Source organism: Nicotiana tabacum, chromosome 6 (assembly GCF_000715075.1).
Source record: "Nicotiana tabacum cultivar K326 chromosome 6, ASM71507v2, whole genome shotgun sequence".
Lineage (NCBI taxonomy): Eukaryota > Viridiplantae > Streptophyta > Magnoliopsida > Solanales > Solanaceae > Nicotiana > Nicotiana tabacum.
In genome coordinates, this window is record NC_134085.1 from 130,819,807 (window position 1) to 130,837,643 (window position 17,837).

At 37.6% G+C, this 17,837-nt stretch overlaps 1 protein-coding gene across 1 annotated transcript; it reads left to right on the top strand.

The window, feature by feature from the left end:
* The first annotated feature begins 15,903 nt into the window (after positions 1-15,903).
* Positions 15,904-17,244, top strand: LOC107788554 (CEN-like protein 1). Its single transcript, XM_016610230.2, has 4 exons — positions 15,904-16,174; positions 16,368-16,429; positions 16,534-16,574; positions 16,705-17,244. The coding sequence occupies exons 1-4, from the start codon at positions 15,971-15,973 to the stop codon at positions 16,920-16,922; spliced, it is 525 nt and encodes a 174-aa protein (XP_016465716.1). The 5' UTR covers positions 15,904-15,970; the 3' UTR covers positions 16,923-17,244.
* The last annotated feature ends 593 nt before the right edge of the window (positions 17,245-17,837 follow it).

Genomic DNA, 17,837 nt, shown 5'->3' on the forward strand with positions numbered 1-17,837 from the left:
CCGGAAAACTATGGCTCGCACACATCCGGAATTCAAACTGGTCGGTAGCCTCTGTTTTGATATAGACAGAGTGGATTTTTGGGGTGGTTGGTGCTAATTTTTGCGGCATTTAGGAGTTGTTTTCATCTCATTCTCAGAGTTGTTGGAGAAACGATCTCCGGCTGAAGCTTCGCTCGAGTTTCTGGCCGTATTTTGGAGGTCGTTCTCGAGACTGAAGCTATGTGAGGTGAGGTGAAGGATGAGCGACTGGTTTTCATTTGCCGGGGTGGTGCGGCGATGGAGTTTTTGGGCTTGGAGTGTTATCCGGCGCGGCTGTGTGTTGAAGAAGAGGGGTCATTGGTGTTTGGTAAAGGAGCAGCGGTTGATTCCCTTTGTATTGTGTTTTCAAGCTGCCAAGGTCTTTTGCTTGAAAAATGGAGAAGAACAATTCTGATGGGGTGTCTTGTTTGAGTATGGCGGCTGATCCTTTAAGGTCTGCTTTTTCTTTTTGTTATTTTGTTAAGGAAGAAGAAGCTGATCCGGTGTCATTTCTTTGGTAAAGGTCTGCTAAGGTGGGTCGTTTTTTTGTTGAAAACGGTGAAGGAGTCCCTAGGGTCTTAGGCGTTCTTTTTTATAGGTTTAGGGTTTTAGGGTTATATTTAGGTTAGGGGGTATGGGCCTAGAAATTATTGGTTTGGGAATTATAGGCTAGGTCCGAAAATTAAGCTTAAAAATGGGTTGTTTGAACCCAAATTTTATTCTTTCTCCGTGAACAAGACTAAAAATACGACCTCATTTACCCATTAATCCTACTTAAGTAAAATAACTATTAAGATAAGAATAATCGTTAAAACAAACCTATTTTTTGGGTAATTTCAAATATCATATTAAAATAAAAATAAGGTACTGTTTTTTGTATTTTTTAGTTTTACGAAAAGTAATAAACTAAAAGCAACTAAAAAGAAGAAATATTTTTGTAATTTTCATTTTTTTGATAAAATAAAGTAAAAGAGTCAAAACTAATTGAAATATCGATATTAGGCCTAAATTAAATATTTTACGCTAAAATGGGTGAAATCTCGGGGAGGGTCAAAAATCACACGTCTACAAATGTCACACCAAAATCTAGCATACTAAGCAATAAGGACCCACTCAGGTCTCCAAACCTCCAATAGTTACCACACAAGACCGATATACGCGGTCCACAGCCACGACCTAACCTATTTATGAGAATTCCCAGTCTTCAAATCCATACAGCACGCGAATCAACATATCTGATCCCAACTCCACCGTCCGAATATACAACACACCTCTAATACCCAATCATCCCACGAGAGGTACTTCTATAATTCTTCTATGCCACCAAGCAAACTCAAATATCAGCAGTCGATCCAACAAGAGAGTGCTGCAATACTAATGAAGTATCATCAACTCAATCACAATGCCCTTTTTCTGAAATGTATACCCTCATCAAGCCACACCAATTAGTAATGTCATTTCCCTAACCATCTGAAACTGCCCGTGCTACCTAAGAATTTTATGACCTTCCTTTCAGAACTGAACCGTGACCTTACACATGTAAATCTCAATCTTACACAATATATCGCATATACCATACCGTCCCAGGATAAACATGAGAACTTCATATCCATTCCGAGCCACAAGAAACTACGTACTCAACTAGCCAAGAACTTTCCATTGATCTCATCTAGAAGAAAATCACTGCACATCTCATGCTCCTCACACTCGTAGAAAACATACATCTCTAATTGTGGTAGAACCCATCAAGAACTCTCCGAATTCCATTTGCACAAGACTAAACCGTCAGAATTGAATCCTTCTAACTCAACCAAGCTACGCAGGCCACTAAAACCCAAGAGAATTGCCGCGAAATACCTGCAGAAACTCATTACCTCGTAAGCATCCAAAGAACAAATCATATCCTTACTATGTCGATCCGGCCTACGACCGAGCTATCCCATCTATCCAAGTTCCTTCTATTTTACCTTCAACTTGATACTTCTTCTCGTTATAACACCGCAATTCCTCAACCTAGACTCACCCCACGAGGTCCAATCATAAAACCACACAATCTTAAGGCCCATAGGCCGCTGACTACTCTCTCAAATATTCCTAAACGCTCCACATTCAAAATACCTACCTTGAAGTGACTCCCTGCGAGTCCAAAGCTATTACCTTCACCTTCCTGATACTGATATATAGAATCCTATAATGATATAGAAATACCACGAATCTTGACACCCTCTCATGCAAACCTCAGTTTCTAGCCAAATATACAACTTGAAAATCTACAATTATTGTATGTGAAATCTTGAACCCATTAGAACCATTCTCGAGAGTCATCCACTCTACTCAAACCTCAATTAGACCCCATCAAACAAACCGGATGACATGTGCTCCATTAGCACTCCGATACCACAGAATGTAACCTCACCTTAATGCAACCAAGCATCTTCTTGTTTTATGAACCGTACATCCTTTACCAATAACAACTCAAGTCATTCCATGATTCTCATACACCTATAAAGTACATAACCTTTATTGAAATTTCCTTTACTCGAGCCATCCTCGATCTCAACCCCCGTAAGCCATAACTGATTCACCAATACGCCTCAAACTAGAACCAATATAGCACATAATCGTGCAATCAACTAATCAATAGCAGACTCCCCTACTTAGCTCAAAGCCATAGATCAAAACACACAATAACTCATAATGAATATACTCTATTACTGCCATAATACCATAGTGAGATTAAACTCAATCCTTCATAAGCTCGTGCAACATAGCCCATCTAGTACTCCATATCTTCTGCAAATCTCGCATTCACCCTCGTAATAGTCAAGCCCACTCTCTCAAGCGACCCAAATTCAAATTGCAACACATATATTTCACTGGTAACAGAGATCTTCCAACAAACAGCATAAAGATCACACAAACTTCAGAACACTCTGTAGGAGATAACTCACCTGCTTCGCCTCAAACTAATATCTCTTTATACCCTTCCGCCGTCATAAACATTACACAGTCACTTAATCTTCCTGAGTCTGAACTCATATCACAACGTGAAATCTACTTCACTTCCCAACTAGGCAACATGAAAAGATCCTTCAACGCGCCCACAACAGATAGTTCTTACCACCTCCAAGCAGACCCTTCTCTTCCCATTCAAACCATATGAACACATCTCGCAGTCACATCATACTCATCACATAGCTATCTAGTCATCACTTCCCTTAAAGAGGGACACTATCGAACATATAAATCTAAAAATATGTGCTAGCTCAATCAACAGCTCAGGGCTCAATCTACATGCAAGGCCCGGCCTCAAGTCCTCTGGATTGGCCCAACATCAACACACAGAGATCACATCTCGCCCCTCGATCAAGGAATCACAAGCCATCGACGCGCAGCCAATACCGAGAGTTCAAGTATGCATACGAATGCGTGGAAGGAATTCAAAGAGTTACATTTCAAGCTGAATCAAGGACGCATGATAAGAATTCAAGAATGTGAAGTTTTACCTAAAGGTTCTACAGCCTCCCGAGGATAAGTACAGACGTCTCCGTACCGATCCGCGAGACTCTACTAAACTTGCTCATGACTCGTGAGACCTATGTAACCTAGGCTCTGATACCAACTTGTCACAACCCCACAACCGACCCGGTCGTGATGGCGCCTATCGTGAAACTAGGCCAGCCGACACAACTCCTGAATTAACCATTTAATCAATAACAATCATTTTTAAGCCTTTAATTAATCAGATATCTCATAATGTAAGTCTAAATGAAGAGTGCGGAATAAATTCACAAGCCCGATATCGGGGTATCACATGTCACGAGCATCTACTAAGGTCTGAATACAACGAAGAGTCTAAACATGTACTAAATACAGTCTAAGGAAGACAAGAGGGAGAAAAGCAGTGTTGCGAATGTCGGGCAGCTACCCTGCTAACTCCGATAACTCTGCCACTGAGCAATCAACACCCGCTACTGAAGTCAGAAGCACCTAAATCTGCAGGCAAGGTGAAGGGAGTAATGTGAGTAGGCCAACTCAGTAAGTAACAAAGGTAAATAAAAGTTGAGCAATAAGAAAACATGTAAACCACGTCATAACACTACAACAAATGTAGATATTTTGCAAAACAGTGCACAAATCATTTACTTCGTAAGTCAAGCTCAGTTTTAGTAAAAATATTTTAAAACAACTTTCAGTGGTTTCAAACGAGTGATAAAACAGTGAGTATAAATGATAGAAAACGTAAATAGCCCATCGAGCAAAACATGTACCATAAACTGCCCCTCAGGCATAATATGAATAGAACCAGCCCCTTGGGCTACCTCACAATCACTCGGAATCAGCCCCTCGGGCATAACATAAATCAAGAACCGCTCATCAGGCAAACATGGATCAAGAATAGCCCCTCGAGCAATAACATGAAATAACAACAGCCCATCGAGCTACATCATATCACTCACACTGGGTACCCAAGCTCACTGGGGGTATACAGACTCCGAGAGGGGCCCCTTACGGCCCAAGCACAATAACAAGTCATTTCGAGGCATAATCAAACAGGCTCTCGGCCTCATATCAAGCCACCTCGTAACGTAACAAATCATCCCCTCGGCCTCAAAATCATGAATCAATATAACACTACTGTGGCGCGCAGCCCGATCCCATAGTATCCTCACAACACAGGCCTTCGGCCTTACTCAATCATAATCTCACAAGCCACTCGGGCAATAGTAAAACATGATACTCAGCCCAAAATATCATTTAAAATATCAAAAACGAGTAAAAGATGGCTGAGCTGTGAAAACGCTAGAATACAGCATTATTGAACACAAATATGAAGTCAAAACAGTGATGAATAATAGTAAAAATCCCCTAAGGGTCCAAAACAGTTGGCACGAAGCCTAAATATGGCATTCAGCCCAAAACATAGTAATAATTTCAAAAACACAATGATATCAAATAGTTTTCAATCAAATATGCGACTTAACAGTCATACAGGACGGACTAAGTCACAATCCCTAACGGTGCACGACCCCATGCTCGTCATCTAGCGTGTGTGTCACCTCAAAGTAGCACAACGATGTAAAATCTGGGGTTTCATACCCTCAGGACAACATTTACAATCATTACTTACCTCTATCCGGTCCAAAATCTAACCCGCAATGCCTTTGCCTCTCGAATCGGCCTCTGAATGCTCCAAATCTAACCAAAAACAGATTCATACCATCAAAATATGCTAAGGGAACAAAGCCCACTCAAAAATAACCAATTTACACCAAGAATCCCGAAATTAGCCAAACCCGACCCCCAGTCTCACGTCTCGGATTCCAACATATTTCATGACACTAAAATCCTTACACTCTCACGAGTTCATACATACCAAATATATCAAAATCCAACCACAAATGACCCCTCAAATCCCTAAATTTAGGTCTTCAATCCCCAAGCTCTAAACCCATAATTTGCTACTGATTTTCCATAGATTTCAAGCTTACAAATGTTAAAATTCATCATAGAAACAAGTTTAGGGTCCAAAAACATTACCTCCACGAAAACCTCTTGAATTCCCTCTTCAAATTGCTCTCCAAAGCTTTCTCCCGAATGAAATATGGTGAAAAAACACTCAAAATCGCGGGATATATATATATATATATATATATATATATATATATATATATATATATATATATATATATATATATATATATATATATATATATATGTTTTGCCCCAGCTAAACCGCTTCTGCGGTCACAATCTCGCACCTGCAGACCAGCACATGTGGTCCTAGGTGCGCACCTGCACAAATCACTTAAGCGCTCAAAATCGCACCTGCGATCACAATGCCGCACATGCGCTATCGCAGATGCACTCAAACAACCGCTTCAGCGGTTCCAGCTCTCCATGGCCATTTCCGCATTTGCGACCCTCTGAGCGCTTCTACGAGCCCGCACCTGCGGTCCACAAGCCGCCAATGCGGTTATGATAGACTTCAACTGCAACTTTCCAACTCCAACTTCTCGTCAGCCATCCGAAATCACCCCGAGGCCCTTGGGACCTCAACCAAAAGCACGAACAAGTCATATTCCACTATCCAAACTTAAACCAATCTTCGAAACATCTAAAACAACATTGAAACATCAATTTACCCTCGGATTCAAGCCTAAGAATTCCAGAACTTCCAAATTCCGCTTTCGATCAAAAAGTCTATCAAACCTCGTCCGAATGACCTGAAATTTTGCACACACGTCCCAAATGACACAACGGAGTCCTACTCCAATTTCCGAAATTCTATTCTGACACCTATATCAAAATCTCACCTACCAATCGGAAAACGCCAAAATTTCAATTTCGCCAATTCAAGCCTAAATCTACTTCAGGCCTCCAAAACACATTCCGATCACGCTCCTAACTCCTAAATCACCTAACGGAGCTAACCAAATCATAAAAATTTCAATCCGAGATCATATACTAACAAGTCAAATCTTGGTCACCCCTTTCAAATTTTAAGCTTCAAACTGAGAACTGTTCTTCCAAATTCATTCTGATTACCCTAAAAATCAAAACCGATAATTTACATAAGTTATAATACATCACACATGGCTAGTCATGCCCGAGAACTGGCGAGCGAAGTGCAAAAGCTCAAAATGACTGGTCGGGTCGTTACAATAAGTAACTGTTGCAATATGAAAAACCGTAACACTAGCATTATAAAACCGCTGTGATACATTCAAATAGCCGTTGCAATAGCTTATATAAGTATTGCATTAAAACTGATGGTAACGGTTACGAACCGTTGCAATAGAGGAAAAAAAAAGTGTTCCATTAGAAAGAAGAATAACTGTTACGATAGATGGTCCTATAGCAACGGTTATTACAACCGTTACACGAACTGTTGCTTCAGAACTATTGGCATGCGACCTGGTGGAACGGTCACTAAACCGTTGCACTAGATCAATGGCAACGGTTTATATGTCTATTGCAATGGTTTTTCATGCGTTGTCATATGCTGATTTTCCAGTAATGCCTATAGATCAAAAGAGTTTTAATCATTCATTTGTTAAAGAATTTTGAGAGTCAGAAGTTCTAATGAGTGAATTCAACACATGATTTGCATAAGAACTGTTGGGTGAGTCTCGAATGTTGAGCGTTAGGCGTGTTTAAGTAGGATGCACAGTCGGACGCTTGGGGCGTAAACCTCACAGAACTAAGCTCCGCACATGAACCTCAAGACGTTTTAATAGTGCCTCAGCTCGCCTTGGGGCGTGCTCCAAGGCGTGTCCAAGAAAACCTTTTAAAATACTGAGTACGAGTATAGCAGTCCTAACGTACCGACAAGGATTATGTACAACACATTCCCGTGTTGGGACAGATAAAGAAAGGACGAACGAAATTAATTGGGAATATTACGTTAATAGTAGTGTGGCACCAACCATTTGTTGTCTAAATTCGGAAGTTTATATTTAGTTTGATTGTTTAATGCATGTATTTTTCTACCCCTTTTTCTTCATGTGCTAAGAAAGAATGTTTTTTTTACTTCTTTTGATAATTGATGAGCGTGCTTTTAAGAAACCATTGCATTGATTAATTAAGTAATCACAAGGGACAAAAGGATGCCAACATAAGAAAGGTGCAGGGCATCAATAGCTGCAGTTCTACATCAATAAGAGAAGACACGAGTCCCATTTGACAGGGTAAGAGTAAAGTTTATGCAACGTGTCAATTCTACAGATAAATCAAAGTAGATAATTGAGGAATCAGAATGCTGAAGAATATAGTATAAAGCTAGACGTTCACGTTGCTGAGAAAAATAAATAATCTTACTAGTAGTATCAACTAGAATACTACGTGTCATCCAAAGGAGATAGTTGTAGTCCAGAAGAAGAAAAATGGAGGACCCATTTACCATTTTTGTTGCTATTTGGTTAAGACTTAAAGACTCAAGAGGGCATCAACATGTCTTATTGCTGTTGGCTGCCACAGATTCTCCTTTTCTTATATTCCCTCTTCTTTCTATCTTCAGATGTTCTCGCAAAAGAATTTTACTAAATCATGATTTTTCTTCTTCTGGAAATTGTAATTCAATGTTGGCAGATTTAAGTTTAGAGAAACGTACATGGTTTATTCATTGATTAATTCGATGCACCTTGAGCCCTTTTTACGTAGATTTGCCTCTGATTTAACTAGTTACCAGGAGTTGTCAAGAATTAGTCGAGTGTATTTGTTTAATCTTATCATCCCACTGTAATATTTGAACAATTACTATTACAAGAGAAAAAATTCTTCCCATTATGGTATACACCAAAAACTTAATTATCAATCATTTGTGTTCTATTGTCTAGGGGTTCTCTTGTTGTCGATTAGATGGTACAGGCGACTAAAGTAATTGCTTTAGCGTCCCCCACCCACAAATTTGAGGCCCCAATTTTCGAATTTAGAATTATATTATAAAAAGATACCAAATTTATGTTTTTTTTCTTTTGAAGTATAGTAGAGGTTATTTAGAATTAAAAATTCGTAATAAATATGCAATATAACAAAATAACAGTTTGATGATGACAATAATAATCAAAACAAAGAAAAATACATCTTTTAAAGGAAATTTGAAGCTTTGGTGAGTGGAGTTACTAGATGCCTTCGATGGTGGGAACTAGCAGGTAGCCGAGTGAAGGCCAAAATATACGTATAAGATAATCCATAAACCATTATTACAAAACCAAAAGAAAAAAATCAAATAAAAATTAATATATGTAATTTTATTGCAACAAATTTAAGGCCTCTTTATAACTTTCGGTTTTAGGCCATAAATATATATCGTTGAGCTGCATCTGTGTACACGCACTAAGAGGGTAAATGCAGTAACAATCAGTTTGCACCTGTTAACTCTATATATGAAGGATGAATAATTAACAGATCTTGTAAAGTTAATATTTGGCTAGATACTTGAGGAACAGTAAGTGATTTCAATTCAAGCATACAAAATATCTTTTAGCATACTAAATGCTATCACTTTTCATTAGTGTTAGCAAAGTATGAGGACGTCTTTTATACTTCTAATAATAGTAATTGGAGCCAAGAATATCTGTATAAGATGCCTTATCACTACTACCATTTTTAGTAAAGCATCTCTAGTAAGTTAAGACAGAATAGCACTTTTGCTTCCCTTGATAAGATATTTTTCATTTCTAAGTGTATTCGACACACACAAGCACATCAAAAGCTGTATTCCCATTTGTCCATGATATTATTTTCATCTCTATAAAGTATTTATTCCTCATTCTTATCAAACCAATAAACTAAAGCCATTTGTGGTTTATGCCAATATATACCTACTATACATACAAAGTACAAATTAGTATTAAAAACTAAGATATGTTACCCTAGCTAGTGTAGGTCCAACAGAGACAGAGGCGGATCCAGAATTTGAAGTTTATGAGTTTCTACCGTAATTTCAAATTAATATACAATAATAACTGGGTTCACAATTATATATTTATAAATATTTAGAGGATTTCTTAATAGAACTATAGGGTCTATGCAAAAGTTATTGGGTTCCGAGAAACCCAGTAACAACACTCTAGATCCGCCATTGGACAGAGAAGCACCCAAGTAGTACAATACATGAAAAATAGAATAGTACAATTTTTTGATGAATATGTATGATGTTACGGGATCAAATTTGTCACCGTTTGCCAATTATGGCTGAGCCACATTGGTCTTAAGGCAGTTAATTGAATTTCCTTCGGGAGCGAAGCTATCTATTAGGAGAGAATATAATTAAATCTCCTTTGTTAAAAATTTATACTAGCTAGGGAAATAGGATAAAGTAATTTTTATGTGCATATCTACTCTTTTGAATATTCCCCCTAACATAAACTACAACAACTTTCGTGAACATACGCTTTGTCAGTTCATTTTTTATATAACTTCAATTTAATAATTAAGAAAAAAGATTAAAAAGGTTAAAAAAGCACTATTGGTGATTAAATCTAAGTGTATATCTTGGAGGCATTCAATGAAAAAATAATATTCATCCATCAGGAAAAAAAGGGACAATGAAATAACTTCGTCCAAAATATACAAATCTCACCCTTGAAATTCGGGAAATTGTTGGACTATAGCTATTATTTATATAAAAAATATCGTCGAATGGATCCGTAATCCGATCAAAACTCGGTAGCACGGGAAAATCCGCTTTGGGTGGAAGTAGTGATGAACGGGGTTTAAAATTACTGTACATTTGATTGGAGGTTCTACTTCCACATGTGGCATTTGTTGATTTTGGGGTAAATGATGAACCCTAATTCGACAGAGAAGATTGTGGAGCAGAATGTCTTTGAGAGAGAAATATTGGAAGAGAGACATAAAATGAAAATTTTCACTCATCTTTCTGTACAGTGTATTCTCATACATATATAGATGGAGTATCATCTAACTAACTAACCACCTAAACTAATTGACTAACTACATAACTGATTCTAGAAGATCCTACACAACTATATACATTTTCATTATCATATTGTATTCTTATTACTCCCCCTCAAACTAGGTGATGCAAATATGTTCAGCACACCTAGCTTGCTTACAAGATATTCATGATGTGGTCTACCTAATCCTTTTGTTAGAATGTCAGCCTCCTGATCTCTAGTTCCCACATGTTCTGTCTTTATCAAGCCCTCCTGAATCTTTTGTCTGATAAAGTGACAATCTATTTCTATGTGTTTCGTTCTTTCATGAAATACTGGGTTGACTGCAATTTGCAATGCAGCCCTACTATCACTGTACACTTCAATTGGTAACTCTACATTTGTCCTCAACTCCTTCAACAGTGTTGTCAACCATACTACTTTTGATACTGCGCTTGCCATGCTTCTATATTCAGCTTCAGCTGAACTTCTTGACACTGTGTTTTGCTTCTTCGACTTCCATGAGATCAAAGAATTTCCATACTTTGCTAGAAAACCTGAGACTGACTTCCTTGTGTTGGGACATGAAGCCCAGTCAGCATCACAATATACACTCAATCTGTTGTTGTTGTTGCTCCTCAATAGAATTCCCATTCTTGGTTCTCTCTTAATGTATCTTACCACTCTTAATGTTGCATCCCAATGAGAGTTCTTAGGGCTCTGTAAAAACTGTTTAAGTGTTTGTACTGAGAATGTTATGTTTGGCCTAGTTAATGTCAGATACAATAACTTTCCAATGAGCCTTTGATATTGCCCACTGTCAGTTAGCAAAATATCATTCTCAACTTTTGTCAGTTTATCAAGCTTGGCAGAGTTAGCTTTGCATTTGGCTCTAGAGGAATCCATGATGGCTTAGCACCTGTGAGCCCTAACTCAGAGATTATCTCCAAAGCATATTTCCTTTAGTTGATCAGTATACCCCTCTTTGATCTGCTGAATTCCATTGCAAAGAAAAACTTCAATTCTCCCAAGTCTTTGATCTTGAATGCTTGGTGCAAAGAGTTTTTGGTGGCTTCAATCAGGTGTAAATTGCTTCTTGTTACTAGCATGTCATCCACATAGACTAGAATTACTACAATGTCTAGCCCTTGTTGTTGGATGAACAAAGAGTGATCTAGACTGCTTTGATAAAATCCAGGATGCAGAAGTACCTCTGTTAGCTTGAGGTTCCATTGTCTACTAGTTTATTTAAGTCCATAAAGGGATTTTACAAGTCTGCAAACAAACCTTGCTCCCTCTGACTTGTAAAACCCTGTGGGAGCTCCATATAGATTTCATCATTGAGGTCTCCCTGTAGGGAAACATTATAGACATCTAGCTGATGAATGAACCAATTGTTTACAGTAGCAAGAGATAAAACAGTCCTGACAGTAGCTATTTTAACCACTGGGAGAAGGTCTCATTATAGTCTAACCCTTCCCTTTGGTTATATCCTTTAGCTACCAGCCTAGCTTTGAACTTCTCTATTTGACCATCTGCTTTAAGTTTCACTTTGTAAACCTATTTGCATCCTATAGGTCTCTTTCCTGGTGGCAGTTTAACTAGTTCCCAAGTGTTGTTCTCCTGAAGAGCTCAAATTTCAGTCTGCATAGCTTCAACCCATCTCTTTTCTTGAGATGCCTGTTGGAAATTTTGAGGTTTTGTGATTGCTGAGAAAGCTCCAAGGTAGGTGTGATGAGATGAGGATAACCTATCATAACTAACATCGTTCTCAATAGGATACAGAACTGAATTAGTAGATGGCTTCTGAGTAATATAGTCTGTCATCCATACAGTTTCTTTGGATCCTCTTTGAGATCTTCTCAGAGGAACTGCAGTATCAATGTTATTTGCGGATGGTAAAACCTGCTCAAGATTGTCAGTTGGCATTACTGATTCATCTATTTCAGGAGTGTTCTGTATGTCTTCATTAGGATCAATTGATTCTGCAGATGTATGTATGTGTTGCAAGGTTTCATTCTCAGGAGTTCCCCCTAAGGTTGAATTCTTCTGTGAAACTTCATTGACAGGAGCTACTTCTGACATTATTGCTGGATCAACTGCAGAGATATTTCTTGGAGCAGATTCCAATATAGTTGAACATGCTGGTATTGAGCTCCCTGATGGTAATTGATCATTATCATTTACAAGGAAGGGATCCATTGTTTGATTGATCTCTGTACCCTATAGCTGGAATGGGAAAATGTCTTCCCTAAATGTGATATATCTATTCACAAAAAATAGATGTTTATCCAGATCATATAGTATGTAACCTTTGGTTACACTAGAATACCCCATAAATACTGCTCTAATTGCTCTGCTTGCAAACTTGTCTCCCCTTGGCAAGACAGCAGTAAAGCATAAACATCCCAAAGTCTTCAAGTGACTTATTGAAGGTTTTTTATGAAAGAACACCTCATAAGGAGATTTGCCTTCTAGAGCTATTGATAGTAATATATTGATCACATAGGCTGCAGCTAGTATGCAGTGTCCCCAAAACCTGATAGGAATGTGACCTTGAAATCTGATTGACCTGGCAACTTCAAAGAGGTGTAGGTGCTTTCTCTCTGCTGCCCCATGTTGTTGGGGTGTGTAAGCACATGTTCTTTGATGTATGATTCCTAAGGATTTAAACAAGTCCTGCATTTCTGAGTTCACAGACTTCCCTCCATTATCAGACCTTACTGTCTGAATCATTGCACTAAACTGAGTTGGTATCATTTAAGAAAATTTTTAAGGACTATGATGACATCTAGTTTAAATTTCATTAGAAAAATCCATGTCACACTATAATAGTCATCTACTATTGTTAAGAAGTACTTATTTCCATTAAAGGTTGGTGTATTATATGGTCTCCAGATATCCAAATGCAACAATTGAAACACCTTACTTGATCTATTAGTACTTGAAGGAAAAGGTAACATGTGGTGTTTGGCTAATGGACATATATCACAGCTATCTATTATAGATTGGCATATCTCTAAGTTGTAACCTAGCAGTTTTTTCATAGCTCCTCCTAAAGCATGTGCCAACCTCTTATGCCATACCATCACTTCTTTCTTATTTCCCTGTGTTGTTAATCCTCTTGTGACTTTCCTTGATTCTGCTCCAGCTGCTTTATTTGTTTGTGATACCAGTAGATAAAGTCCATCTTTCTCTCTACCAATCCCCTTCACCTCCCCATTAAAGAGGTCTTGGAACAGACAAAAGTCAGGGTAGAATATAACTAGACATTTAAGATCCCTTGTCACCTTAGATACCGACATAAGGTTATATTGGAAATCAGGTAAAAACAATACATCTTTGATTTCCCATGTTCCTGTGACTCTGCAATTCCCAATATATGTCACATGTACTACTTCCCCATTTGGTAAATTAACCTTCTTAGTGTCTTTAGTGTTAACTGCTTTAATATTATTCAACAGTCTTAGATCAACAACCATGTGATTGGTTGCTCTCATGTTTGTTATCCAGTGTGTCTTTGCTATATCAACAAGAAATGAATAAGCATTACCTGCCATGTCGGCTGTATTTTCCTGTTGTGGTTCTCGATTGATATTCAGACTCAGCATCTTCATGATCTGATCATACTGCTCTGTAGTCAATTATGGTGCTCTGGCCATTTCTCCTTTGTAACTCCCTCAGGTTGACCAATGCCTCCTGCATTTCCAGCAATTACATTTGGGTCAGCACAAGCATTATATGCATTGTTCATCTTCTTCTTCCCTTTGAAACCTGTAGGATATCCAATAATTTTGTAGCATCCTTCCTTTGTATGGCCTTTCATCTTACAATAGTCACACTGCACATTCCAGTTCATTTTTGGTCTTGGATAGTTCTGGTGCATGTCACCTTTACTAGCCAAAAGAGTTGTAGAATCATTTGCATCCCCTGTTGTCATGATATTGGCCATTGTTCTTTGGCTTTCTCTCTCAACCAGCATTGAATATGCCTTATTAATATTTGGTGTAGGGCTATTCATTAGAATTTGACTTCTCTTGTTCATAGGTTTCATTCAATCCCATCAAAAACTATAAGACCTTCTGTTTTTGCATGAATTCAATGAAATTTTTAGACTTGGCGTAATCACATAGAGGTAGCACCACGTTGTCAAACTCATCCAAGTGATTACGAAGTTTGGAAAATACACTGATACACTATCAGTTCTTTGAGTAATTATAGCTATTGCTTTATGCAGCTGATACACTCGTGAAGTGTTTACCTTATCAAATCGTTCCCTCAAATCTTCCCAAACACACCGGTTTCACTGATGACCTAGTTCTGCATCAAAATCCCCCTTTTTTAGAGTCTCATCTAACCCTAGCTTGTTCTTCTCAAGTAGCTGAATTTCCATCGCTCGACTCCAGGTGATGTAATTGTCAGAACCAGTCAATTGGATCGATATTATCTGAGCTCCCGTCGTGTCTGAAGGATGAAGGAACAGTGGATGGTTATGGTCCAAATATATCTTTGCCGCCATTGTTGAATCTCAATTTTGTAGCTCACCTATCAATTGAATCGTTGAACTAACAGTCTCCCAGAATGAATATTGTGCACTCGCAATTGCGATTAATGCTCTGATACCATGTTGATTTTGGGGTAAATGATGAACCCTAATTCGGCAGAGAAGATTGTGGAGTAGAATGTCTTAGAGAGAGAAATATTGGAAGAGAGAAATGAAATTAAAATTTTCACTCATCTTTATGTACAGTGTATTCTCATACATATATAGATGGAGTATCGGCTAACTAACTAACCACCTAAACTAATTGACTAACTACATAACTGATTCTAGAAGATTATACACAACTATATACATTTTCACTATCATATTGTATTCTCATTAGCATTCTTGTATTTCTTTGAATTATGATCTTGCCAGAATTGCTAGCTTCTTTACTGATTGACTTTGCTAGAAAACTACACCGTGCATATATGAATTTCTTTAATGTATACATATTAATTGTTAGAATTTCATTAACACAACCAAAGTTTCCAGCATAAAGGTGATACAAAAATATTTTGGGCCATGTTTTTAAATTTCAACCCTGACATTTTAGTAAGCACTATTTTTTATTTTTTTTTAATTCCCTTCTCCCGTCATGCATCTGCCTTGTTTGGAAGCCTTGTTTGTAAGATTATATATATATATATACTAAAGCTTGACACTAGAAGATGTGTTAAAAATAACTTTTCGAAAGTAAAATGAACGATGATAGAGGAAATGATAGCAATCGCAGGGTCTTTCTAGTGGTTTATCTTTCCATTGTGATGAGACGTGCTGTGATTGTTGAAACAAGCATGCATGTTTTTAATATCCGTAAGTAGACAACTCTTTTTATGGCACGTTGATTGGTTTCCCGAATATTCTTAAACTTTAAAACCAAGCTCCTTCCTTTTTATTCTCTATATATAAAAGCCTCTTCCTTTGAAACATTTATCAAATCGTCCAGCAACATATATATATATATATCTCCACGTACAATCTCCTTAGCAAAATAGGAAAAAGAATGTCTTCTAGGGCTTCTGAATCACTTGCCGTAGGGAGAGTGATTGGAGAAGTAGTTGACAGTTTCACAGCGTGTGTGAAAATGAATGTGATATACAATGGCAGCAAGCATGTTTCCAATGGACATGAGCTCATGCCTGCTCTCATTGCTTCTAAACCTCGTGTCGAGATTGGTGGTGAAGACATGAGATCTGCTTATACTCTTGTAAGTCCTTTCATTTTACATGGTTGTGTTTGACTGAACACCAAGTTTAGAATGACCTTTTTTAGTACGTATTAAAAGTACCCTTAAAACTTGTGTGTGGTCTTCAACAATATCATGAAATTTTTATGGCTAGCTATACCAACATCTCTCTGTTTATCCATTTTTGATTGTTAATTTCGTTTCTTTGGGAAAGATCATGACCGACCCGGATGCTCCAAGTCCCAGTGATCCATACTTGAGGGAACACCTCCACTGGTAATTCTTATACTGATGATTCAAATTGAGCAAAAGAATTACAACGCCAACTTGTATTATGTGTATGACATTCACGTTAATTATACTCATATAAAAAATTTCAGGATTGTGACAGATATTCCTGGTACCACAGACGTCTCTTTCGGTAAGCCTGAAGCTGTGACTTGGCTAATTAATTATGATATATATATATAAGAGAGAGTAAAGTACTCTTGGCTGGAAACTATATTATTAACTTAAAATTTCTTAATTTGCATATTATTTGTTGTAAACAGGAAGGGAGATAGTGAGCTATGAGAGTCCAAAGCCAGTAATCGGGATTCACCGCTATGTATTCATTTTATACAAACAAAGAGGAAGGCAAACAGTGAAACTACCAGCAACAAGGGACCAATTCAATACTAGGAGTTTTGCAGCAGAAAATGGATTGGGATCCCCTGTTGCTGCTGTCTACTTCAACGCCCAAAGAGAAACTGCTGCCAGAAGAAGATGATATATTAACGCTAACTTTCTCTTAAACATGTTTATCTGAATAAGCTCTGCACTCTAAACCATAGTACGGACAGCATACGGATTACTATTAGTACAACGTGTCACTTACTTTTCCCTCTCTGATTGGTTTAAGTGATTTAAGGGTGATTGTAAATCATATTATAAGCTCATCTCCAATTATATATGTATGGTGTTACTATGTACAAGTTGTTTGTTGGATTCATCTGCTCTTTTTTGTATCAGCCGCAAAGTTGTATCTCTTTTTGTTTTATATAAAAATTTAAGTTATATACCCTATTAAGATAAATTTATTTTTTTCATTATCGGGTCATCTAAAAGATATTTATAAGTAAACTTGCTTGAAATCTTAAAAAAATAAAATAAGTTAGCTGATGCAACAAGTTATAGTACAAAAATTGTTACAGATTGTACTAAGATTGCAGTTTCACAATCGTATAGGCAACCAACCGCTAGGGAGACTTTTGATAAGGCTATTGATAAAGCCTCTAGAGTGGTTTCGATAAGGGTGTTCGAAGATGTATAGAGAGGACAAAGCAGAGATAGTATTAGGATACGTGTCGGACAACCGATGGACGTGGTCATTTGACAACAACAACAAACCTAGTATACTTCTAAAATTAGAGTTTGAAAATGATAGAGTATATGCAGACCTTACCCCTACCTTGTGGAGGTAGAGATATTGTTTCTGAAAGAACCTCGACTCAAGAATAAGCAAAAGACGAAGAAGAAAAAGAAAAAAAGGAGGAGAAAACATAAGAGAAAGAAGAAGAAAATGAAGGAATATCACCAAATAGTAACAACAGGAAAATAAGATAACTGAAGTAACAAAACAACATGAAGTAAAAGAGATCTAAGAGTAGGAAAATGCAAGAGTGCTACTAATACTTCCGGTAAG